The sequence below is a fragment of the Gallus gallus genome, chromosome 10 (assembly GCF_016699485.2).
Source record: "Gallus gallus isolate bGalGal1 chromosome 10, bGalGal1.mat.broiler.GRCg7b, whole genome shotgun sequence".
Taxonomy (NCBI): Eukaryota; Metazoa; Chordata; class Aves; order Galliformes; family Phasianidae; genus Gallus; species Gallus gallus.
Genome location: NC_052541.1, coordinates 11,727,955 through 11,753,047, shown reverse-complemented (window position 1 = coordinate 11,753,047; position 25,093 = coordinate 11,727,955). Strand labels below are relative to the sequence as shown.

Genomic DNA, 25,093 nt, shown 5'->3' with positions numbered 1-25,093 from the left:
ATGGCAAAGGCTGGTTCAAGTGAGTAGCAGCATTCAGCTTTGAGGTGCTCAACTGGGAGAGAACACAAGAACAGGAAAATCATTATAGTTTCCTTTATTGCAGTCTCTTACACACTCTTGCGTAGGCTGTGGATCTCAGAACACCTCTTCAAAGATCCCTGCATGCAGACACTCTTTACTTTAATAGAAGCCATGATTCATTGTTGGGTCTCAGAAGAAAGGGCTTGAAGTTATACAGAGCTGCTTTCCATGCATCCAGGAAATCAGAATCCAGGGAACTGCTGCTGCTGAGAATGCACAGCTGCCATCATGCTTTCTGGAGCGATGAGATCGCCACAGCCAAGGGGTTTCTGTGAAATCTAAAGGACAGCGAGGAAGACAGAGAAACAAGTGACAGGTTCTTTCCTCATGCTTTCCTTCACAGAGGCAAGACTATACAGAAGAGATAATCTGACTGGTAGTCACATTCTTGCCCATCAAGACAGCATCTTCCATACTGCAGACTTCCACACTATTACTGAGCACTTTCAGAGAAAGACTGCAATTCAGTTATGCAATTGCTACAGTTGCTATACAGGCATCCACAGAAGTGAAGTGTGATGTGATTTTTTTCATTACATTCTTACATTTCTTCTCTAGCCTTTCTCTTTGACATCAGCTGCAGTTCATTTACTCAGTGGCCTTGATGCTTACAGTGTTGGATGTGATAGAAACAGAAGAGACATTGTTTTAATACAGGAAGGTTAATCTAAAATAACCTTCCTAAGCTGTTCATACTGCACGACAGCAACATTACAAGAGACATAGGTTCATGAATAGGATCAGCTTTCAATCCCCAGACCAGTGATAACAGCACTTGTCATGAACATACTGTGCCTAGTCTCCAGGGGAAGTGCAGCTTCAGCTGCCACTTACACAGCTCCTTCTGTCAATCACTCCATGAAGCAATACCAGCTGCTGCTTCTAAAAAAGCCATTCTCTTGACCTCCTAAAGGTAAATGCTATCATGACAAGAGATGAAAGACGCAAAACAATTTGCTGCAAGTATGCTCCATAGCATCCCCATCACCTGTTAGCGTATTATAGCACCACGTGGCTCTGAATACATCTGTGTTGCTGAGCAAATAAATCAGTCTTTGGAATTAGATGATTATAAACTCATCATACAAAGGAGCTTTAGAACAATAGAAATAAGGATTTTTGGTCAAACATGAAATAGTGGCAACAAGTATTCATTGCTAAATATCATTCACACTACAATTTGCATTTTTTTTTTTGTCATCTCAGTCCATACTCCTACATGACTGATTTACTTCAAATGCTCCCCTTCATACCAAGTAGGACTACAATCTCAGAGCAGTAAACAGTAAGCCAAGCCCAAAAATTACACTGCCTTCACACATGGCAAAGGAATAGACCTCCTGAAGTTGCCATGGACTTCAAGTTCTCTTTAATCATGACTAAATCTGCCTTCTCATCAGCCTTCTTGCAGCTCCTCTAAGGACAGCACTTGGGCTTGCACTGCAAACCATTCCCAACCATTTTCTTGAACCCTACAATTACAGGACAGCTGAATTCCCCTTCTTCAAATTCTATGAAGTCATCATCAAGAGAGCAAAAAATTGTATTCTGACCTCCTAGTTAAGAGGTCAGAGATCATTCGGAACTATCCAAAATTATTTTTGTTCCTCTGAAGCCATCTTTTAAAATGAAGTTTGTGGGTTTCATTTTTTTCAAGGCGTGGAGGCAGGAAGTTACAGTCTGCAGAAGAATATGGCAGAAGGGACAACAGTGCACATGACTGTTGTAAGTCATCACTGAAGCTCAAGACCTCCCTACAGCCTAAAGACTTGTACTACAGCAAAACAAACGCCATAATAGTCCAGAGTAGCAGCTTACACCAGTGTACAACATTCAGAAAGCAATGAAACAAGAGTGATTTATTCATTACCTGACTTTATTCATTACAGTGTAAAAGAACCACTAGCAAAATTCTGGAAAGCTCTCTCCACAGATGGGAAAGAGGCCAGCATTGAAGTGGTGACGATGATCAATCCGCCTCCCATTTGTAACTTCTCTTGAGGAGATGCATATTTCAGCTGTGCTTTCTGGCCACTTCACAAAAAGCAGCATAATATTACTGAATTTCCCTCCCTTTTGAGGGACAGCAAACGTGTTTGTGAGCATGTAGGAAATGCAATCTAAAAAAAGGCTATGGATTTTTTTTTTTTTTTTGACAGAAGTCTACTTCTGTTGCCTTTGCAAATTATTTATTGTAAGCTTTCTACACTAGCAGCTTTTCCGAGGGAGAACAAAAAACACCAAGGAATCTCACTGGAGAACAATGAGACGTGATACTTTTGTAAGGGTGAAGGACAATCCTTTTATACAGCCACCAAAAATGTAAACAGAGAAACACTACTGAAACTGCTCCTCTTCTTTTTGGTTCCAATTCCAGAATCAGCAGATCTTTACTAACACGAACAGCTTCAGTAATGATTTTTAGATAAATTGATAATAAATAGATTCCTCTAAACATCAGTGAGGGGTTATGGAGTTGGATCCCTCAGGAAAATAGGAAGCCAAGGAGGAGGAAAGACAAATTAAAAATAAATATATAACGCATCTGTAGGAAAACAGGATATGCTGAAACAAAAGACTGCCCAAACCACACAACTTTAAGGTATCTATTTTTCCCTCCTGTTAGTCATGCTTTGCAAGACTTTTACGATCATGGAATGATACTGCTGTAGAAGATGAATGCCCCTAAACTTTTCAGTTCAGTTGATTAATAGAAACTATAAAAAAATAATCATTTTCATCTTATTTCCTTTAGCACAAAAGGAATCAAAAAGCAAAATACTCACAATGAAGAATATGATGGAATCACATAAAATGGAGACCAAAATTCAGAAATACTGATAAATCAAAATATTATTTGCATGTAAATGTTTTATCTTACATGGAAAGGAAACTATTTTTCTAAGCCCCAGTAGAGTCAGTCAGGCCTATACAGGCCTATACAGATATTTCAAGTTATTATCTCAAGTATTACCCTACTCAGGGATAAGCAAGAAGCAAATCACAGATACTAACAAGTTTGCAGTTTTAATCCTCAAACTGGTGAAAAATAGCACAATCAGAAACATACACATTTTTCATCACTTCACAGACACATGTATGCATCTGGATCTAACACTTAGCAGTAGAAAAATTAATAACATTTAACACACTTCAAAGAAGAGTTTCAAAACGTTATAAATAGCAAAGGATTACGTGTCAACACTACAACAGGTAGTGAACAAACCTTAGCTGCTTTCTTGACTGTTCTCCCTCACACAGTGCAATGAGGAAAACTATACGTCCTTGCCTAATTTCAACCCTTCCATTTTTATACGCAGTCTGAACAAGAATCAAAGTGAATCAGAAGTTATGTGAGAATTCAAATCATGCATTAAAAACAAGTGCTGACAAAATAATTGAAGGTACTCATATCCTCTCCTCCACCTGCTTTACTTCTGCTTACAAGGAAAACCAGGTAGAAGCACAGAATTATTCTACACAGCATTCTGAACCACAGTGAAGTAGAAAGGAGAAACTGTAATACAAGAAGCAAGTCAAGATACCCTGCTCACAGAACTCAGGTTGATATGATCAGAGTCAAGAGAAAAGTCACCTGAATTTGCCATTCTGGTTCAGCTGCCAAGTCATAGTGCAGAAGGTTTTAAGATCTGCAAACTTCTGTTCCTTAGGTCATCTGCTCCATAAAATAACACTAGGTTTATAAATGAAAAAATATTCAGGCATATTGGAGAAATAACTGTCTAAGCAACAGTGCTGTTTTACTCACATAATTGCCAATTGCTGTACCTCCTGCACACAGTACTACAATGAAATGGATGTTCAGATTCTCAATTATACCAGAAACATCTATTCTCTCATCTACTTATTATCACTTCATCTGTGGAAAGAAGCATAATTCAGCAACAGTTGCAGTTCCTTCATCCTCATGGGCTTGTGGGTCTCAAGTAGCTGTACAAACAGGTGACTCCCTGCACCAATAAATACACAACCACATGTTCTTCAGGCATGGCAATATCGCAGGTCTAGCTGTAACATACTCCTTAGTTTGAGGCTCCTTTTCAATCTGTCTTGTCTACAAGATGAACTAAAGATGCCCCATGCAGAACCAAAGGTTAACAGAGTTGAGACTGTATACACACCTAATTCGGGAATTCTGTTTGGTACAGAAATATTTTGCACCCCTGGTGTCTCTGCTCTCATCAACAATAATACTGAGGGTGCAGCTGATGACCTAAACAGACACAGAGTCACAGGAAAGAAAATGCAGCACAATATTCCAATTACACTCTGATTTCTCCTTTAGACTCCTGCTTTAAAAATATGAAGTTCATTGAAAAAAGAAAGAAAGAAAGAAAATTCTGTGGAAAAAGATGGTTAACCACCTAAATTAGTAGTGCTTGAAAAATGTAGTATTTTTAAAGCTAGAAGATAAAAGCAACATCCAGAGCCAAAAGGAAGGGTCTTTCTGGCCACTGCTTGGTCTTCATTGTTTTTCACTGGAGAAATGTAGCTCCCTTTTCTTTCCCCCCCCCCCCCCCCCTTCTACAAAGTGGAATTATTTTGAATATCCACTCAGTGAATAATTACCATTTTCTAATAAATATTACCACTTAGAAACTTGATGTTGTTTTTATACATTATTTATACAGTATCAGTTGCAAGGAGGTTTGATTCTCTTAAACATAATAGAGCCAAATCAAATAGAGTACCTATTTGTTTTTTCCAGTTAAAAATTGAACATTTACACAAAGGAAGTACCTTAAAAGTTGTGTATGCTCATTTTAAGTATGCACTATACTTAGCAATAAAACTGATGATAGAAGACAATATAATGGCTACCTCTCAAGCCAATCTTTCCATGGCTTGCTCCATCAGCAAATTACTTATCCTGCTTGGCAGAGATTTTTCAAAATTATCTCATATATATATATATATATATATACATATATATATATGTAATAAAGATAGGCAAAAACCAGCTATAGCAAGCTAAGTTTCCAATAATCCAGAGAAAAAAATATTCACTGTATATAAGCAATTAGATTCTCTTTGCACTAGAAGCCATTACTGAAGACAGCAAACCTAGCACTTGTAGGATGGTTTGATTTTCTAGTATTAATTAGTGGAGTTTTTGCCCCTTACAAATATTAGCAATATATACAAGCAAATATTATGAAAGCTATTGCTAAATCTTTTAAAACCTGTGTTAATGCTCTTTCTGCTTACATAAGTGCAGTATATTACAGTTAATTACGTGGTCACAACAATGACCAACACCCACCCATCTCTGAAGGGCTACTTACTATGTCAGCTGTGCAAGCACCTCCATGACTGTAGGCCAGACATCCTTAATTGCACGCTGGATTCAGCTAGCAGAGTAGCTGTAGTAGGCAAGGGGTCATTAAACAAACATTTATTTATGTCTTAAGCTGTTTCTGCAGGCTGCTGTACCTTCCACAGATATACAGCTGGCAAAGCCCAAACAACGTCAGTATATTTGTATAAGCTCTATTAGGGCTGCTGTGCAGATATACCACTTGCAAAACAACAATAATTTAAGGAACAACCTTCTAAGGAAGGTAAATATCATCTGCTTGAATAATTCATAAACGCAATCTTAAAAGGAAGCATTTCCATAATGAAAGCAAATAAACTGGAAAAGAAAAGACAGCTATTTAAAATAAAAGCTAAGCAGTCAGAGTCATTCTACTTGTGAAACAACTAACAGTTTCCTTTTCCCCTAAGGAGCAGAACTGATATGAGTAACTTCTGCCTACAGCATTAATCGACACGGAATATTTATTCAGAAGGACCAAGAAGGTGCTGAAGAAATGCTAGGCAATCACAAATTAAAGTGGCTGTACTCTGGAAAGAAAAGAACAGCCCGTTTGCATGGTTAGCTGAAATGAAACACTTTGCCAACAGTAAGATAAGATTTAGCAGAAAGTCAGTTGGCACAAGATTCAAGGACTTAATTACTCATTCATTTAAATATATATCAGAAACTCTTCAGGGCCACCTATCTATTCAGTTCTTTCCTTTCCAGTTCAAAGCAGTCAAATGAGCAGACATGAGCGGTCATATATCATGTCTCTCTTGTGCAAGATTTCCATTTCTCTTAACTAAAAGTTCTAACCTTTGGGGAATTTGTTAGTGTTGGTCTGAATCACTTTGGAGAGTTCAACATCTTACTCACCTGCAAACAGCAAAACATTTTGTATTATTCCTGCAAGCATTTTTCCTCACTATATCCACAATATCATCCACAACAGGATGAACAGGTAGAAATTCCTGCAGAGTCTGTAAATACTCAAGCAGGATTGGCAGGGACAACTGTGTGCCTAGTTCAAAGATGGCAGGTCCCAGGTCCCAGCTTAGGATAATTATGTAAACTTTTTTTTTTTTTTTTTTTAAACAAGATGCATCTAAGGAGAAGAAAAAAAAACCTTGTCTGGTTTGCAGTCCTCAGTCTTTCACATGTGCTATTTTTGCCCTTTGGTTTAAGGACAATGCATTGTTACAACCTAGGAGTAGAGACTGTATCCCCTCATTTAGATAACTGCTTACATGAGGAAGAGAGTAAAACAAATAGTTCAGAAACTTCAAGAAGGCTTACAGGTTTGCACATAGGTAACTATGGAAAGTGCTTGAGGGCAACAAATACATTATAGAAATGAAAATTAATTTTAAAAATAGAGACAAAACCATTAAGGAGCTAAATTCATTGCATAGTTTATTTGCAACAGACTAGGTAACCAGCTCTAACTGCAGTTACATCTGATAAATCAGAAAGAAACCAATTAAATTAGGAGTTCCCAATCCCATGACAGCAATAGTGCAGAAAGCTTTAAAATCTGAGACCAATTCCAAGAAATATGCCTATGATTTAAGTAAATAAACTATTTTCTCAATATGAAAGTTGGAAAGGCTTACGTTTTTCAAAACATAAGCCATAAACATTAGAAAGTGTAAGAAATATGGTGTAAAAGAACAAGTCCAGGAGAAATTTTCAATCTGCTGCATAGAAAACTTAGCTGAACCAGGAGAGAAAGGAAGCAGCGCAGCTACTTATTCCTACTGAGGGTTCTTTGCTTTTCAGCATGCTCCACAATTTTTTCTTCTACATAAAGTCCCTTCCGCTTTCTCACTGCATTCATGTACTTGCGGGCCTGGTTCTCAGAGTCTGCCTTTTCCCCAAAGTGCAAATATTCTTCTTCGGTGGTTGGTACCCAGAATGGATCACTTGAAATGATCTAGAAAAAAAAAAATAAAGTAGCATAAAGGTTTCCCAGTGTACTTACTACATTTCAGGTAGTTTTAATCTCAGTATGCAATGTGAAAGTAAAGCAGATAAAGTTTTCTGGACAGTTTATTGGCTACTTAAGCAGAATACATGAGCTAGGGACACCATGCAGCATTTGTCACAGAAAGCATGGGATAGCTTTTGAAATTCAGTTGCATTTATCTATGTGCAAATTTATTTTAAAACAAATCTAGTGGCCAGTCAGTAACAATAACAAAGGGCATTTATAAAACGTTTAGCTTTGAAGAAGGAATTCCTTGTTTAGAATATTATGTCACCATGATCTTATCAGAATTTATAAGAACTGGAGGTTTCTGCTCATCAATCTGACTGTAGATTTCCTCCCTAGATGCAGCTACATATAATATCATTTTTCCAAGAGAAGAACAGGAATGCTGCATCCATTTCTTAACCAAAATCCTCACGGAAGAAGGAATGCAGTACATATTAGTTACTGTGAGAACAGCAGCAGTTATGGCAGTAATCAAGAACATCACTCCATAATCATTTCTGAAATCTAATATTAGCACTGAGAAGGACAGAATAAACTTCCCTAAATTCTAACTTAGTGTTATAAACCTTCTCTTCTAACAAATACTTTCAGCTGCCATATGCTATTTCAAACCAAATAAAATTACTTAAAGCTCATCTAAGTGACATAAACCAGAAAGAAATAAACAAAACAAAAAAAAAGATTTAGGACAAAGATTTTTCCTAGAAATATCAAATACCAAATTTAATACCTCGGATGCTAAATAACATCTAGCACTATCAATGGAATTACATATATAGTATATAGAAATTCAGGACAATAACTATGGTACCCCAATTTTTGGTGCCCCAAAAGTAATGCCTCCTATTTATTTCCACTGAGAACACAACAGATACAAACAACACAACAACATATCCTGTTGCTCAATAGAGCACATTCTCAGCTACATATCAGGAATACCTCAACATAGTCTTTGCTGCCATACCACCAACATCCAACACTGAGCTCATGAGCCAATATCATAAAATAAAAAGCATTACTTTTGGAGCAGCCCTCACAGAAGATGGTTACTTTTTATTAGGAAACATTGCAGGTTAAATCCTGCAAAACAGAATGTTAGGCCCTTAAGTTAATAAATAAGTAAATACTAATTTGCTACAGTTAAGTACATACATAGTCTTGGTAAATTAAATGGGATATCATTCATATGCTAAAAGAGACCTGCAGCCTTACTTATTTAGGTAGGAAATGAACATACAATGAACATACATTAAGTTGTCTGGCTGAAAACCAAAGCAAGAAAAACTCATAAATAAATGGTACGAAATGTTGGTTTCCAAGTGTTTCTGCATATATTTTTAACATACAAATAAGGGCTGTCTAAGCATAGAAGAATCCACCTGAGCTATACCCATTCTGATGTCTTAAACAGGGACTTTCTACCAGTGCCTTGAAACTCCAAGGCAATTCCTTGACAGCATATGACAGTAAAACAGAAAGTAAGGGAGCGCCATTATGCACCTGAAATAAAGAAAAAGACAGTGAAAATTGCTGGGTTTTTTTTTGGTTGGTTGGTTTTCCTCCCAACTTCTGGGCAAACATCGCATGCTGACTGGATCAGGTTGTTGTGATGTTCATACTAATCATCATCATGCTGGAAAAACACCAGAGACTTCCCCTAGTCAGGACCTATCTAAAGAGCCGAACAAATGAAAATGCCCAAGTTCAAGAAGAAACACAGGAATGAGAAGTGACTCATACTCAATAGACACGCTCCAGAACTACTGCCAAGGCAGAGCACACAGCTACAAACTATACCAACTTAAAGGGTTGTTACTATTCCCTTTGATTAAGTTCTTTCACATCAGCAAGTTATCTAACTCCCAAATTACACTCTGAGAGAAATAACGAACAGTGGTTCTTGAAGAAAAGTGAAAATATACTCAAGATTGAACATACAGGTCTAACATACCACTGCACTGTGCACAGCAGAACTGTAAAGAGACCAAAATTAGGTTTTGAGAGCCACATCAGTACCTGCAGGAACTGGCTTTGCATCTCATCATGTCTAAATAGCTCCGGCATTACAATCTGCTTCTGGAGCAAGTTATGGAGGCACTTGAGAATTCCTCTTTCTGAGGATTGTACCCAAATGAATGGTGCAGACACACTGCAGAAGATGTGGTTAATTAGACATACAGTGTTTGTAGTAAAACACCGTGACAAATAAAGAGGAAGCCAGATCTACTGAGTCAGCTGAAAATGGAGGCATCATTTGTGCTCTTCCTTTAAGAAGTCAGCAAATAGCCATGTTAATGTAACTCTAGCATAACTACACAGAGGTGTTATTGACACTGTGATACAAAAAGAAAAAAAAGAGAGATTTTCTGATTCATAAGTTCTGACTCAGTAAGTGAAGCTGAGGACAAGAGTAGACTACTCCTCTTCACATCGCATTAATGGATAAAGCAGATGCACCTAGCAGTTGGCATCCACCATTCCCCACACTCTATACATATGCTGCAAGAAGGCAAAAAAAAAAACCCACAAAAAATATGTTTCCCTCTGATGTGATGCTCCATGATTGTTGAATTCAATTTGCCTACAATGGTAGCTGGCAGGACCGTGGGCTTGGGCTTCCTGCAATCAGAACTGAGAAGTTCTTTTTTAAACCCCTGAATTGTTGTTTGTATTCATGGGAACCACATAGGGAAGACTCTGGAATCCGTGACAGAAATCATGTTTTTGTCTGGATAGAATCCTAAATGATTAACGAGATTCTAAGCGTACCCATCCTTCTGGAATAAGAGGCAGCCATTTAACAGAGAGCATTTACTGTGTGCTCTGGAAGCTCCACGGGATCAAAACAGAAAATAAAGAATAAAAAAAAAATGAAACAACAGAATCAGTGAAACTCATCAGGCTGATGAATATGCTCCATAGCTCACTGCAGAGCGACAAACCAATTCTAGGTATAAATGAAGCAGTGTTTAAAATGAAATCAGTAAGGATTAGATGTTTTAAAAGAAGATTAGATTAATTCAAATACTTTTAAGCGTAAAGGTATTCTTGAGAAAAATAAGTAATTCCAAAGCAAGATGTTTCATTAAACATCACAACTATTCAAACTAACACACCCAAACAGTGATGTCTCCCAAGACTTGTTTAGTAACAGCATGCAGAGTAACATGGGCAAAACAGCTGTCATTTTCTTTTAGCCTAATAACTTACAGACTAAGTATTCAAGCAATGCATGCCCCTATCTTTTTCAGGCATAATGGGAATGCCTGTAATAATTAACCAATAAAAACGCAAATAATATGATTACTATTTTAATACTGAAAGACAATACAGTATGTACAAAATTCTGCAAATGATTATGTAAGTTCAAACTTTTCAAGACTTGAGTTAGAAGAAATTACTTTCAATTCCAGAGAATTTGGAATCTTAAGCCTTAATACGAGGATGATTTATTATTTGCATTTCAGTGGCACCCAGATGGCTCCAATAGTGGCCTGGGTCCCATTGTCTAGTGTATTTCACAAAACCATGGCATGAAACAGCCTCTGCCTCCGGCAGTCTAATTATGCAAAACAAGGTTGAGAGATGCATCAAAAGCAAACAGACTGGATCTGCCTAGTTCATCCAAAAGGTCAGGCAGATCTGGGAACACAGCCACATTGCTGGTAGCATTTCCCCTCCTGGTCCTTACTGTCTGATGGAGACAAAAACTTTCTTTCGAGCCAAGTAACAGCAGTGTGGAAAATGCTTTAGTGGGATCACAAATACAAAGAGCAGTCTTACTCCATGCAGTGAAGACGACAGGACTAGCAAGTAATATGTGAACTAATGCGAACCATTTAAGAAGGCTCAAGAGTGACAAAATTCAGTGTGCTCAAGCACTACCAAGGATAGCTTTTGCATGCCAGGAACAACATTATGCTAGAAGTGGTTTCTCAAAAACAACGTGAAAAGAACTACTGTGCACCACGTCAAAGGGCATACACGCCTCAGGGTATCAGAATCTTTCTTACCTTTGAAAAAAATCCATGCTAGAGAGATACTCCAAGAACAATGACAGTCCAAATGGTGGCCAGCACTCAGTAATGGCAAAGACTATGTAACTAATATGCATATTGCTGATAGGCCTTTTAGATACCTGAAGCAGCCCTGTCAATCAGAAATTACCCCTACCTTTCAGGTAAAATGGCAGAAGTTTGCTGAGGTTTATGTGAAATGTGACTTTGAAAAGCTGTCATCTCCAAACTGAGTTTTTAATAATAAGCTGAGTCATGTTGTAAAAGTGCTTCTGCTTTGAGCATAGCAAAATGGTGAGAGAAACCTGGATGCTGGCAGTGTTTCCAGCACAGAGCAACAGGAAGGATACCCAGTAACATCGAGTGAATTGAGCTGCACCCATTTAATTCCAGTGGGAAGCAGGTGTCATTGCTGTTCCCACTTAGGAGTACTGAGCAACTGTGCAAAGTGCTGAGTACCTGAAATGCTCATAAAACATTACCCTGGGGATGGGGATGAGATGGTAGAGGGTGGGAGCAAAAGTACATACAACATACTTAAGAATTTTACAGAAGTACCCACACATAAATGTTCTTAGAAAAGAATATGTAGTTGCAGTTTCATTATTGAAACACAAATTTCCACATTGTACCAAATACTTTGCATACCAGCTTGTCCATTTTATAAATAGCTAATCTCTATGCCATATCCTGAAAGAACAACAACGAATCCAACTCATCTTCAGCCTCCCTTTTTGCCAATTCTTTGACTCTTCTGCAGTCAAACCTGGGCTTCTCAGAAGGATGTGGCCACTTTGCATCAATGTGCATTAATCCGTAGCAAACAAATACATCTTCTTAAGATTATTACATATAATTCTATAATATAGATAGCTCACTTCATAACTTGACAAAAATCTCACTGTTTTATTTCTGTCTGTATCCTTGTATTTTCTTGCAAAAGCTCATGACTGTAAATTACATGGTTTTGTGAAAACAATGAGAGAAGGACCAAGAGCATACAAGCATAAATCCAATTCACAAGTTCATGTATTTCATTTCCATAGCCATCTGGCAAAGGCCTGAAAAAATGAGAAAACAATCCGATGAGTTTTGTTTCAGAGAGGATTTTAGGGGATATGGAATAACCTGCAGTCAAGCTTTAAGCATTTAACCTATAGGTTAATGACAAGAGTGAAGATTCCCTAGAAAGTAACCCCAGCACCCAAAGCACTTCAGAAGAATCCAGAGATTCCAATGACAATATTCAAAAGAGATGGCCCAGGCCTTGAAACACATGAAGTCAGATATGACAGTGCTTCTTTCAATAAACACTGTAATCACGAACATTTGCACATTTCGTTAGAAAATAAACTCATGAAAGTTTACTTTGGCTCAAGAACATCCTCCTTGTCTGTGCTCCAATCAGTGACAGCCGAGCTTTAGCTGTGACTTCAGTCAGTAGCTATAAACAAGGATTAGGGAGTTGGAAAGAAAACAAGGAAACCTGTGACTTTACTGTTGCGTTTTTTCCTGTTACTTAAGAGACACGTAGGAAAATTGAAGCTGCACAGCTTTTATTTACTACCTTAATTAGCTTCAGAAGTTCTGGTTAATATAAAGACCTTTTCATACTTGAAAGGTTCCAGGTTACTCCTAGAATTCCTTAGCATGCCTAAGCTGACACTCGCACGATGATGTAAAGTCACAATTTGTACCTAATAAAGGTTCATGGACTCTTAAGAGTCTCTCATTACCATGCCCTGTGACCTGTTTAATGCTGGCCAAACAACCTCATCCAGCAACTTCCATATTAAACCCTTATCTTCTATTTGAGCAGTAAAATGACTTACAATTAGGAATGAATAAAAAAAATCAGAATATAAAACTTCCAGTGATTCAGGACACATCAGATCCTTATCATATTACATGCAGCCCTTCTTTTACCTTTCTACTAGAGCCTTACAGCACAGCCCAGGCACTGTTGTGCTCAGAAGGAATACTCAAACAGAATTCAGATCAAATGTATTTACAGGTCCCCCTCCTCCCCCAAGAATAAAAGACAATCAATGCAATCTGAATGATGCGCATTAACAGGAAAACTATACATTTCACAGCTTTACAAGAAGCAGTTCTGTGAATATTTCTGCAGTTGCAGAGAATTGTCATTTGAATTGAGCCACATGCATTATTTTCACTATAATACATTTCCCAAATGGGATTAGAGCTCCATTATTCTGAAGTGCTGCTCCATCATAAATATCTTCTTGCTCAAGGAACTTCATGAAAAGACAAAAGGGCATGACTCAGTGCAACAAGTTACTGCTCTACTAGAGTTACACTCTAACTGAATGTATATTATTAATTCAAGGATTAAAAAAAAAAAATAGAAGGCATTCATTACCTCAAAGCTTTTAACTCAGAATTCAAAAGAAAGTTTAAATCACAAGCAAAGAAAATATGGCCAAGTCAACCCAATACACTTAACACAGATAGCATAAAGAAGATAATACTTGACTGTGTTTTAACATGTATTTATTTAATCTGGGACCAAACTGAAAGCTCCCACTGCTGGTTATTTGGTTCCATTCTTTACAGGCAGAAATAAATTTAAGTATGACAGAAGAAGTGAATAAAACAAAGGCGTATCTGACAAGATAGACCTTGATACATGTACTGCTCCATTCCCTGGGGCTGGAGTAATATGAACTACACAAGACAAATTAACTGGAAATTTCATTTCCAGAGACTCATTTAAACATCTGTGCCATCACTGATCTCCCTTATTTTATAGTCTACAAATCACATTAATGAAATAATAGCGATTAAAAATAATAATAAAAAAATCCTAATTTCTTTAAATATACTTCATACAGTTAATTCCCATGAGATTAAGTCTTTGAAAATTTAAAAATACCAAAAAGGGATACTTCAAATGTAAAATGGGGAAAACAAGGTGTAGAAGCAAGCTGTGTAGAAAAAACCCCATCCTGGGCACCCAGCTAATGAGCAAAGCACACTGAGGAAACACCACTTGGAATCAATGCAGAGTGGCACAGAAAGGATCACACAGAATGCAGTTAAGGCAACAGACACACACTCAGTAACACAGCAAATATGAAAGAAAACCCAGTGACTACCACACTGCCTATCTATCTTTAACACAAAGGAAAATACAGCATGAGATCTCACAGAGTTCACACTTTATCTTACAGTATGATAAATGAAATGTTTGGCATGCAAATGAAATGAATGGCATTTATTAAACATACACCATGGATACCATCAATATACCATGACAACTCACCAGTAACTTTAGACTGCCAAAGTCACACCTAATACTTGATGAAAACTGTTTAGCAGAAGAACCAGAGAAAAGCTTTACAAATTTCTCATGTGATCTGAGACACAAACTATTTCTTCTGGCTTCCCTGTCATACCACCACTAGAGATTCTGAAAATGATATTTATTTAGCAATATTGCTGATGAAGTGAGAATAGAATGCATTCCCTCTGCCATGGCTGCACAGAGCCAACATTGCTCGTAGCTTAGTAAAGGGCTCATTTTGTCAGAGAAAAAAAAGAAGAGCATGATTTAAAAGAAGAGCATGATTTTAAAAGCAACAAAAAACAATCCTCCTACCAGGTGGAAAGGTGACCGGCTTACACAGTCACTTCTCCTACTACCTCTATATTTTAACAAACTAGTTATAATTACAACCTCTCTTGAGGGTCAATTCATGAAAATGTCACCAGTTGCTGAAATCTCGCCCTCCAATGCATACCTGTAACTGCATGAACACTTTCTTTTATGGGAAATTCCTAACATCTGACAGTGTGAAAATAAGTGGTACAGTTTGGGGGTAGAAGGGAAGGTCATAGAGGCAAAGGATTTCAGTTTTTGCTTAGCATTGCAGCACAGTAGCCACAAATCCTAAGGAAACTGGCACAGAACAATGGTTAGCTGGAATTATTGTCCTCCTGACTGATACCCCTCTGGGGCACTGATACAAGAGACACTTCAGACAAAAGACCAGTTAAGCCACAAAACCTCACCAGCTGCACTTCAGATGAGGACATCCAAAACTGAAAAAAAGTCTACTGTACACAATCCTGCCAATACTTATGGGTTTGAAGTATCTAATCTGTACTGGCTCACATTCCTATACACACCAAGTTGGTGTTGTCTATTTTTTGAACACACACTATTTATATGGGCTGCATTTATCCACTGCATTTTTAGCATCAGTAAGGTAGTACTGCCAAGGAAGATGAGAAGTACCATTTCAAGGACTCACAACTCTTTTGATAGCACGATTGGTTTTTGGAAATGCTCTTTTTCCAATTAGGACCCACACAAAATTCCTGAGGCTGTATTTAACACATACTCCTATTAGGACAATTTAGCTACAAGAAAATGAATAAGAAAACAGACAGCGTGAAAAAAACAGCACATACTTTGCAGAGAAACAGAGGTGAACGGACCATACCTGGCAACTGCATGGAGTACTCCTGACCTCACAAATCTGTAGTTGTTTGCACTCACAGACTTGATATTTGTCACAAGATTGAAGATAAAACAATAAAACTAAGACTTTCTAAACAATTTATCAAAAGCTTTTATGGTCCTAATATCAACTAAAGGAACACCTGACCTTGAAAGAATTAAAAATGTAGACTTCAATTACTTTAAAAAGTTAATGTTATTGGTTTAGACTCTTTTCCCTGAACCTATTTTTAGTTCCTTCAATTAAGTCTTCCAAGGCCTCCTACAATGCAGCTTTGCTTTTCTTTAACAAGGAACTCTAATTTAACGCTTTCTGTTTTACTCCTTGAAGATCCGCACTGTAGGGACAAAACGAAGTGCACTCTCAATTGCTAACAGTGCTTATTAGCTTTCCCATCTCAGTATTTCCTTTACACGTCGACTTAAACCTGTTCATTTCCTTAAGTGACAAAGATGAACAAAGGAAATGATTTAGAGGACACTTCCATTTACAGTGACCAGACCCAATTTTGAAAGAATTGAATCAATTCCATTTGCCTTTTAACATGGAAACATATGTTGAGTTGGAATACGTGAGGACAAAAAAAGTCCTGAAGCATTTGTTAATCACTGAAAAGATAACCATCAGATTAATTAGATCTCTTGCTGCATTTTCTATTAGCAGTAGCCCACACCCCCACCCAAATAAGTTTATCAGATAATTTATTTTAAAAGGCACGTAAAATTTACAGACACCAATTTATGAAGAATGAGTTTCATTTGTGAAGCATTTAGTTGATATTGAAATAAAAAGCATCCCATCTCAAGAAAGTTTAACTCCATTTCTGAACAGCATCATCTTTAAATTAAGTAAGACCAATATAAAGCTACTTTTTTCCTCTTCATTTCAAAAATGAATTAATCAAACATCTTGACCAAAACTTAACCTTTTCCACTTATTATTCCAGTTTGCCACATCTACAGGAAATAGATCACCAAACCAGATGGAGTGAATAAATATTTTTTACCTCCCAGTGGCTGAACACCAGCTGCGGACTGGCCAGGCCACTAGTTCTCTTCCTGATTTCATCAGCAAAACCAAAGCTTTCTGCTACTGGCAGGACTGCCTTAATAATAAACACATCCGTTCCTTCTTTCATCTCCTCTTGTAACACTCTGCCTTCTCTTTTGGACAAGACGGCATACACACGACCTGCAAAGACATTACTTTGATGAGCTTACGAATACATTCATATTCTGCTGCGTTAAGAGAAATATATAAATATTTACTCAAGAAACTTGAGGGTTATATAAAATACATCATCTCTCTGGTTCTCCTTCTTCCCTGTAAAATTTTAAGTGAATCCATTACATTCAGACAAACAACATATTCCGCCAGTACCATGTGCAGAATCATATAAATAACAGTTAATAAATGATGGCTCCTGTATGAATCTAGATAATGCATGTACTATGTATATTTTAAAAAATAGGCATGTGATAGCATTAAAGGCACTTTGCCAGATTATGTGCCAAACTTGCTTTATTTCAGCTAACCAAATATTAGAGAAATGTAACAAGCTAAGAAACACTACTAATAACGCTGCTCAGAAATTACATCCCAGTTTACTTGGTTCAGTGTTTCCCTATATGCTACCTGTGTCCCAAGTGCTGCAGTGCTACTCTAAGGCACAGAAAACTTGTTTACTGGGTATTTATTACATTTAATGTGTCCCAACTAGCTTTTAATTAACGAACCCTTAAATTTGTCAGCAGCAATTTGTACTGTTCCTTCCCAAAACCAGGGACATGTACTGGCAGCTTCTAAACAGTGATCCTTCCTGGAAATAATTAGGAATATCCATTACTTCCTAATAATTCCCACCTATGCTGACTTGGCAGAAAGATACTATTAAATATTATAGTCACATGCATTGATTTGCATATCTATTTTAAGCCTTTCATAGGATATCAGAGGAAATGTTGCCATAGGTTTATTTGCTTTTATTTTTTTAAGTGTAGAATCTGGACCTTGGTAAGGAAATTTAGCACAGGCACACAGGTAGTGCAGTTAAATCTTCCTGTCGGATGTGGATGGTGAAGCATCAGTTCAATACCAACTGCTGCAGAGTTTCTAGTTCTCTAATAAAACGTGGGTTGAAGTGTTCTTCCTATCATCACTAATGATTTTATCTGCTCGTGCCCTTACCAGGACCTCCTCACTGCTCCTCTGGCTGAACGTCACCTATACTACACACAATAGTCTTCTTATTGCTTGAGAGGAAATTGAGGAAATACTTAATATTCTACATTTCAAATGACAGGAAGATTAAAGCATGTTGAAGAGAAGTCACTTGAGTCTGCCATGCAAGGATAGCCTTTGTTCGCATAACTAAATGACTTCAAGTCTAAGAAAATTCCAGTGACTACAGAAAGCTTGGAGCTATGAAAGGGTCATACATCAGCACAGCTCACAGATCAGTAAGTAACTTTGGTTAAGTACACACTGCTTTAAAACTTAGGTTAAACACACACACTGCAAAAAAGCATCACACTGAGGTCACTGTTTACATGTTGTGGATGAACCACAACACGTACATTAAAACGTTGAAACAAGTAGGTCCAAAACCACTTTATAGGTTATTGATGTTAAAAGTCAAAATATTTATTTTTCTAATTGTAATAAGTAGGACTTAGAAAAATGTGCATGCATATTAATGAGATAAGGGAACAATCATCACAAAGCACTTTAGATGAACATATTTTCTAGACGTAGTTCATTGAAGACCAGTCTTCCAAAAACACAGAAACCAGAAGACAGTTTATTTAGCTTCCTTTGGGTTTCCAGAAACATGCATTTCATTCAAGCAGCCTGGAGTACTGTCTCAGTTTAGGCTATCACAAAGAAGCTATGTGAGGTCTCCAGTTTTACCAACATGGGCAAGTGCCAGTATGCTGGAGAAATACAGGTCCTGACTCTGCACTAATAAGCTGAAATAATGAATGGCTACAGCAGCATCAGTCCCTAAAAAAAATGCCATGTCTTGCTGTTCAAAAATCATTGAAACAATTACTTGGAAACAATGACATTGCTCAAAAAAAATCCCTTCAAGATGCTGAAATGTACAGAATAAATACGTGCATAACAGATTCACTTTAAAGATGTGCTATGTTCAGCTCCTTAAAATATTTAAGTCCTGTTCACCACTTCGCTATACTGCAGCGCTCTTCAGAAGGTCAAAGGAAAATGTCAAACAATTTCTGTTTAACCTGGATGCTAAAATAACTTCTTTTAAAAAAAACAAACAAGTTTCATACTGGATAGAAATAGTGTGCACATACATCAAGGTCAACATCTTCAAGTCTATGGGTCACCATAAGCTTAGCAAACAGAGAAAGGAGCAGCTCTTCTGTTTTGGAGTTGGTGTGTTTTCACTTATAGAACAGAGCCAGAGACAATACTATGAAGCTGTGTGAACTGTTCCCTTAAGTGCTCTGACCTAAGGCTTTCTTTCTTTTTTTCTTTTTCTTTTTAATAATAACATAAGCATTGCTATCAAATCCGGAAACAAAAGCCACAACAGTGTCTGATAAAACCGTTTCTCAATTAATTTTCATTTGCATAAGCAAAATGAAAAGAGTCTAGCTAGCTTTGAGTGTTCTGAACACAAAAGAGGTTGCTATAAAATGTTAGAAATAAGCAGGTAATACAAGATGCATTAAGTTCAACTGGATATCAATGCATGGAACACCAACTGAAAAAAATTAAGTTATAAAAGCCAATATCACAAGTCAACTGTCAATTCTTACAGCATAGCAAGCATGCTCTTCACTCACCCTCAAGGACACAATTTATTGGCTTAAGCTTATCCATACTAATGGATTTGTAATGAACCAGTGCATGTCCATGGCTATCACCATCTAACACACATTCATTTAACTGGACTAATCTGCTTGTACATTAGAGTCCTAAATCACACTCATTAAAAACACATACACGTATTAGAAAGCCATGTTTCCATTTCATTTTATGGTGCAACTGATGAGATGATGCATGTTAATCACATCACTATAAACAATCATGCAGTAGTGGGCATTTTTTGCAAACAGCAATTTAGATTCTGTTTTTCTCATTTAAAATTGATATGCGTGCTTATAGTGTCAAGTATCACGCTTGTGTGCACGACAGCAGAGTTTTACAGCAAATAACTACATCTTTCATTATAGCAACTTCTATGGAGAACTCCAAGAACAAATGTTAGGCTAAGTTTAGTGGTATTGCAAGGAGGCATTACAGAGACATTGCAGAAATCTACCACAGAAGCAAGAAAAACTTCTGACATTTTTCTCATCTTTTTCTACCTTCTGATTCAGTCCAATTTTATATACCTAAAACTTCATGCATTAACTCAGAAAGCAAATTCTTGACAAAGGGTTGTGTTGTCTTACCTAGAACTTCCGCAGTAGCCATAATTTCGCAGGTATACATTGCTGCCATAAGCCTCTGTGGTTTTGCTTGCAAAGCATAACGACATGCTTCCTTCATGGTGGCTATCAGCTGTCCAGAGAAGGGACCATAACAATCTGTAAGTAAAACTTCTCCCTTGTTTTTACTATTTTTTTCAAGTGACTTTGGAACACTTTGACTGCTCTGTTCGTGTTCATTCTCACTGCAAGTGTCAACAGTGCAATTGCTTGTTGGAGAAACAGTATCTTCACTTTCTTGATGTTCTACAGCACCACATTCCCCTGAATCCCGACTTTTAGTTAGAAGCGTCTCTCCAACCTTATTCATTTCCCATTTTTCCACTGTAAAACACACACCCATGAGGGGTTCTTCACACATGGGACCTGAAAGCGTAGCCAGCTGAAATCCACTTACTATGCTGTTGTCAAAATCTCCATACTTACTTACTTCTTTCTCAGTATTCTCAAGGCACTGCCACACAGAATTTTTATAACCCTCAAATTTATGCAACAAAATATTAGGCCCACATTTCCGTGGTCCAAATGACCAGATATGATCAACTGCATTTCTCCACTTCCTTCCCTGCAGATTTTGCTCTAATTTTTGTTTGAATTCCTTTATTTTGTCCATAGTCTTCTGATTTATTTCATGAGCATTTTTATCTTCATTCAGAGACGTGCTGAGTTGCTCCATAGTTCGAATTAAGTCACTGTTTTCTTCAAGAAGTCGAGTTACCTCCTCAGGAAGTGGTAATGCTCTTACACTGAGAGTAGCTTGTTTATTTGGAGTAGATATTGTAACAAGCCCATCTGAATCGACCTGAATTCCTTCAGGAATTTTATTTTGGTCCTCTTTTGTTTGGTGTATGACAGCAACTTTCTGCTGTTTTCCTATTTCTTCATTTACCATGTCGACTTTTGGAGGTCTCGTTATTGTTTCTCGAAATGGAATAATAGGTGCTGACACACTAATCTCTATCTTTGCAAACCTGTAAAATAAAGTTTTTTAATTAGCTTAAATTTTAAAATTACTTTTAAAACAAGGGGTTGGGAAAGGTAGGGCAGTGGCCTTAACACGGAACAGATGTTCATGGATAAACTGAAATGCAACACGGATTACCAGATAAATGCACTTCAAACTATTAAAAATGCCATGTACTTCAAAAAGGAAAGTAACAGTACAAAACAAAAACTACTTTTATGTCACTGTATAAATCACTGGCTCACTCACGTCTATGTACTGTTCTCCTTCCTCAAAAGAACTATTATAAAACTAGAAAAAATAAGAATAAGGATGATCAATGGTATGAAAATACAAGTAGTCTTCAGATGTTTCAAGGATATGATAGAAGTCTACAAAACCATGAGGGGCATAAGGAAGGCTGAAAGGGATTAGCTGATAACCAGACCGCAGCAGGCCCTGAACTGTCCCTGAACTGAGAACAATGAACACCCAACAGAGTATCAGTAGGAGTTTTTGCATCTGGCTACTTTCTTTTTACTCTTTACTAAACATCCAGTTTCAGCCACTCCATTGGACACATGACGTGGAGTTAGATAGACACTTGGTTTGAACTAGAATAGCTGTTACTACAGAGAGATGCTCTGAAAAAAATGCAGCCCTGTGAAAACTGCAGTTTTTTGTGCAGAAATACAGAACCATGGTTCTATAACCTTTTGGGTTATACTAAAGTCAATATAACTAGCGTTTCAGACCACAACCTTTCCTCCTCACAGTTAAGTAATTTACTAAAGTATACCACCATCAAAACTCAAATGTAACACACAAAAAATGGTGCAAGATAGTAATCCCCTCTTTCAATAAGCTATTAAATACACTATGCCCCTTTTCTTTTGGGGAGCTGGAACTCAAGTGAGAAAAAAGGCATCGCAAACCGTATGTCAAATGAATCACTGATGAAATGAATCACACAATTCATGATGAAAAGAGTCCTGCCACTCTGTGCCTTGAAGTGTTTCTTGTTTCTGCTTATGACACTACAAGCATAGTGTTCACATGCTTTGGTTGTTTGGTACATCACAAAATGGTAACTCTTGACACCTTACAATTCTTTTAAAATCAAGTGAAATGGCAACTCAGAAATAAAAAGTCAAAATCATGCTTACAAAGGAAAACACTAGACAAGTAAATACACAGATTGTTACTAGCTGCTCAATAACATCCTATCTCAGCATCATTTAATTATTCCAGTAATTTTTTTCCCCCAAAGTTGGAATAATGCCAATAACAAGGATTTTGCACACCCTGGGGAAAAACGCTGTGCAAATTGCAGCAGTACATCTGTTTTCAGAAACAATACAAATATGTTGCACAAAGTCACAATGAGGATAACGTTAGAAACATATTCAATTTGGAAGTGATCCATTCTAACTTCCATAAGAAGTAAGCATCATCTGATACTAACTGGAAGTAGTATGGATCAAGAGCAAAAGAATAGGACTTTTGTCTTGAAACCTGCTGTCACGCTGCTTCCTAATTTTGGGGAGTTCAGTTGTCAGACCTGGTTCTCCTCACAGTTTCTATGTTGTACAAGTTATATCATTACATTCTTAACTAGAATCCTGAAGCTACTGCCATTTATAATTTCCTTGAATATGGGCTTTATAAAAACAGTGAACTAATTACATCTGCACATACTACAAAAAGGTACAGTTACGATTCAACAGTAAAAGCTGTTTTACCATAACATAAATCAAAGATAGATGCAACTAACTGACAAAGAAATAGGAAACAGTTACTGAACAAAAATATTCCATCTCCCTGACCCTTCTAACCTTTCCTTCAGGTCATCCAAGCAACGCTGCAGATGAACTTCTCCTGCTGTCACAAGTACATGCTCTCCTGTCTCCTGGATCAAAACTTGGACACACGGATCAGCTTGGTTTAAAAGCTTCATTCCTCTCACCAGCTGAGGCATATCACCTGGCCAAAGAAGGTATTTTTAACAAAGAAATACCAAGGAAGGAATACTTGAAGACAAACATATTTAAGTTGCGGAAACAGTAATACTCATTTTGCTGGGAGTCTAAACACAAACGCATAGTCTATCTGAAAGTTTCTGAATAACTTGTAAGTTCTAGGGTGCTTTTATGGCTAAAAACTTTAAATATTTTCAAAACTGCTTTAACAAATGAGGACATACAATATATGATTACCTATTATTCAAATATGAGACAAATATCAGCTAGACTCTCCTACTACTTTAGAAAAAAGTTAAAAACTGAGCAACAAAAAACCCATGTAACTTTAATGTTAGAGTATTTCAGACCTGAATTGGAAGCTAGTTATTTTGTTTCTACTAACACCACAACGAGAACTGGAAATTGGTCTCAAACATAGCCAGAGATACGCTACTCTGGTTGGGGGTAGAGGACTGGGATCGATTAGAAACCCAAAGTAGTAGAAATAATGCAAATCTGTGTCAAGAGCTTAATGATATAGCATGGAAGAATGGCAACAGAAGTGAAGAACGCAAGGATACACTTTACTTACCTTCACAGTAAAGGAATACTGAAACGTTAGCAGCATGTAGTGTCCTACTTGTGATATAGCTAAGTGACCACAAAATGTGCAGCAAGATCTTCTGTAACTCACCCCATACTGAGACATGGGCAAACCAGCTAGAAGAATTCACTAGGACAATGAAATATGTCCATCTAGATTTATTTGGTTTGTATTGGACCTATCACTTAATTTAATGGATAGAACATAAACTAGCTCAATCAATGAGAGTGCGAAGCTGAGCTGCTGTCACGCTGAATTCTCCTTTCAAACTTACTTGGATGTTTTGGTTCAACAGCTACCCGTACAATTGGTGTAGCCTCAAAGTTGAGAGGTGTAAAAGGTGGGCAAGCTGGTGACGTTGACAAAGTTGCTGACTTTAGAACAAAATCTTGCAGGCCTCCTATTCCTAAAAGAAATTGGAGGGGAAAAAAAAGAACAGAAAAGAAAGCGTCATATGAAAAGAGACCAAACACAGAATCTTAAAACAAAGAAGTTACTCTAATCACAGAATCATTATTAAAAACTCCTCATTGTTCTTATAAACTATATGTTAAAATGTGTGTAGTAATTTTTCCTGATTCGCTCTCTATCATAAAAAACAAACATGTCAGTACATCTAATGATGTACAAATTCAATACACATGTAACTTAATATGAAAAAAATTGAACCTTTATTTCATATTCTATATCTGATTAAAATTTAAATTTGTATTTGGAAAATGCAGGGATGGATCTGTGCTCTCTCCTCCTCATTCTCTCCTAATGCCAGAGGAGGGATAAGCAGAGAAGCTCTTAGCCTCAGCCCTCCATTATCACCCTAGTGCTGTTCCAGGTTCTTTTTTGGCTTGGTCTTATTTATTTGAGAACAGAAACAAAGAGAGTCAGCTTCCACCCTATGAGATCATGAGGGAGTTTAAATTCTGAAGAGCCTGTCTGCTGCACAGTTATCTGCAGAATCGGGCTGTTTCTACAGCTCTGAAGGCCAAGTGTCTGCCCAGCAGGGTATGTCATAATCTGAAAAGGCATTATTTAAAAAAAAAAACTTGCCTCAAAAATAACTGGAAGCAGAACAGCATTCAATGGCTTTAAATGCAGGATAGCAGATGCTACAGTGAAAATAAATCCGTATAAACTCTGTGTTGCACCTGACCTATGACCAGCATGTATTTCCTCTTTTTCACTTATTCAACATGTGGTTTGAATGAAAAACAAATGCTGG

The 25,093-nt window shown here is 37.3% G+C and overlaps 1 protein-coding gene across 1 annotated transcript in view; it reads right to left on the bottom strand.

The window, feature by feature from the left end:
* Positions 1-6,800: 6,800 nt before the first annotated feature.
* The window catches only part of EFL1 (elongation factor like GTPase 1), a 56,025-nt gene continuing 37,732 nt past the window's right edge, over positions 6,801-25,093 (bottom strand). Inside the window, exons 16-20 of the mRNA NM_001039256.3 lie at positions 24,149-24,280; positions 23,145-23,292; positions 20,331-21,337; positions 16,910-17,094; positions 6,801-7,337 (exon numbers count right to left, since the gene is read on the bottom strand). Coding sequence (NP_001034345.3) covers positions 7,149-7,337; positions 16,910-17,094; positions 20,331-21,337; positions 23,145-23,292; positions 24,149-24,280 — 1,661 coding nt within the window. The 3' untranslated portion in view covers positions 6,801-7,148. The remainder of the gene's footprint in view (positions 7,338-16,909; positions 17,095-20,330; positions 21,338-23,144; positions 23,293-24,148; positions 24,281-25,093) is intronic.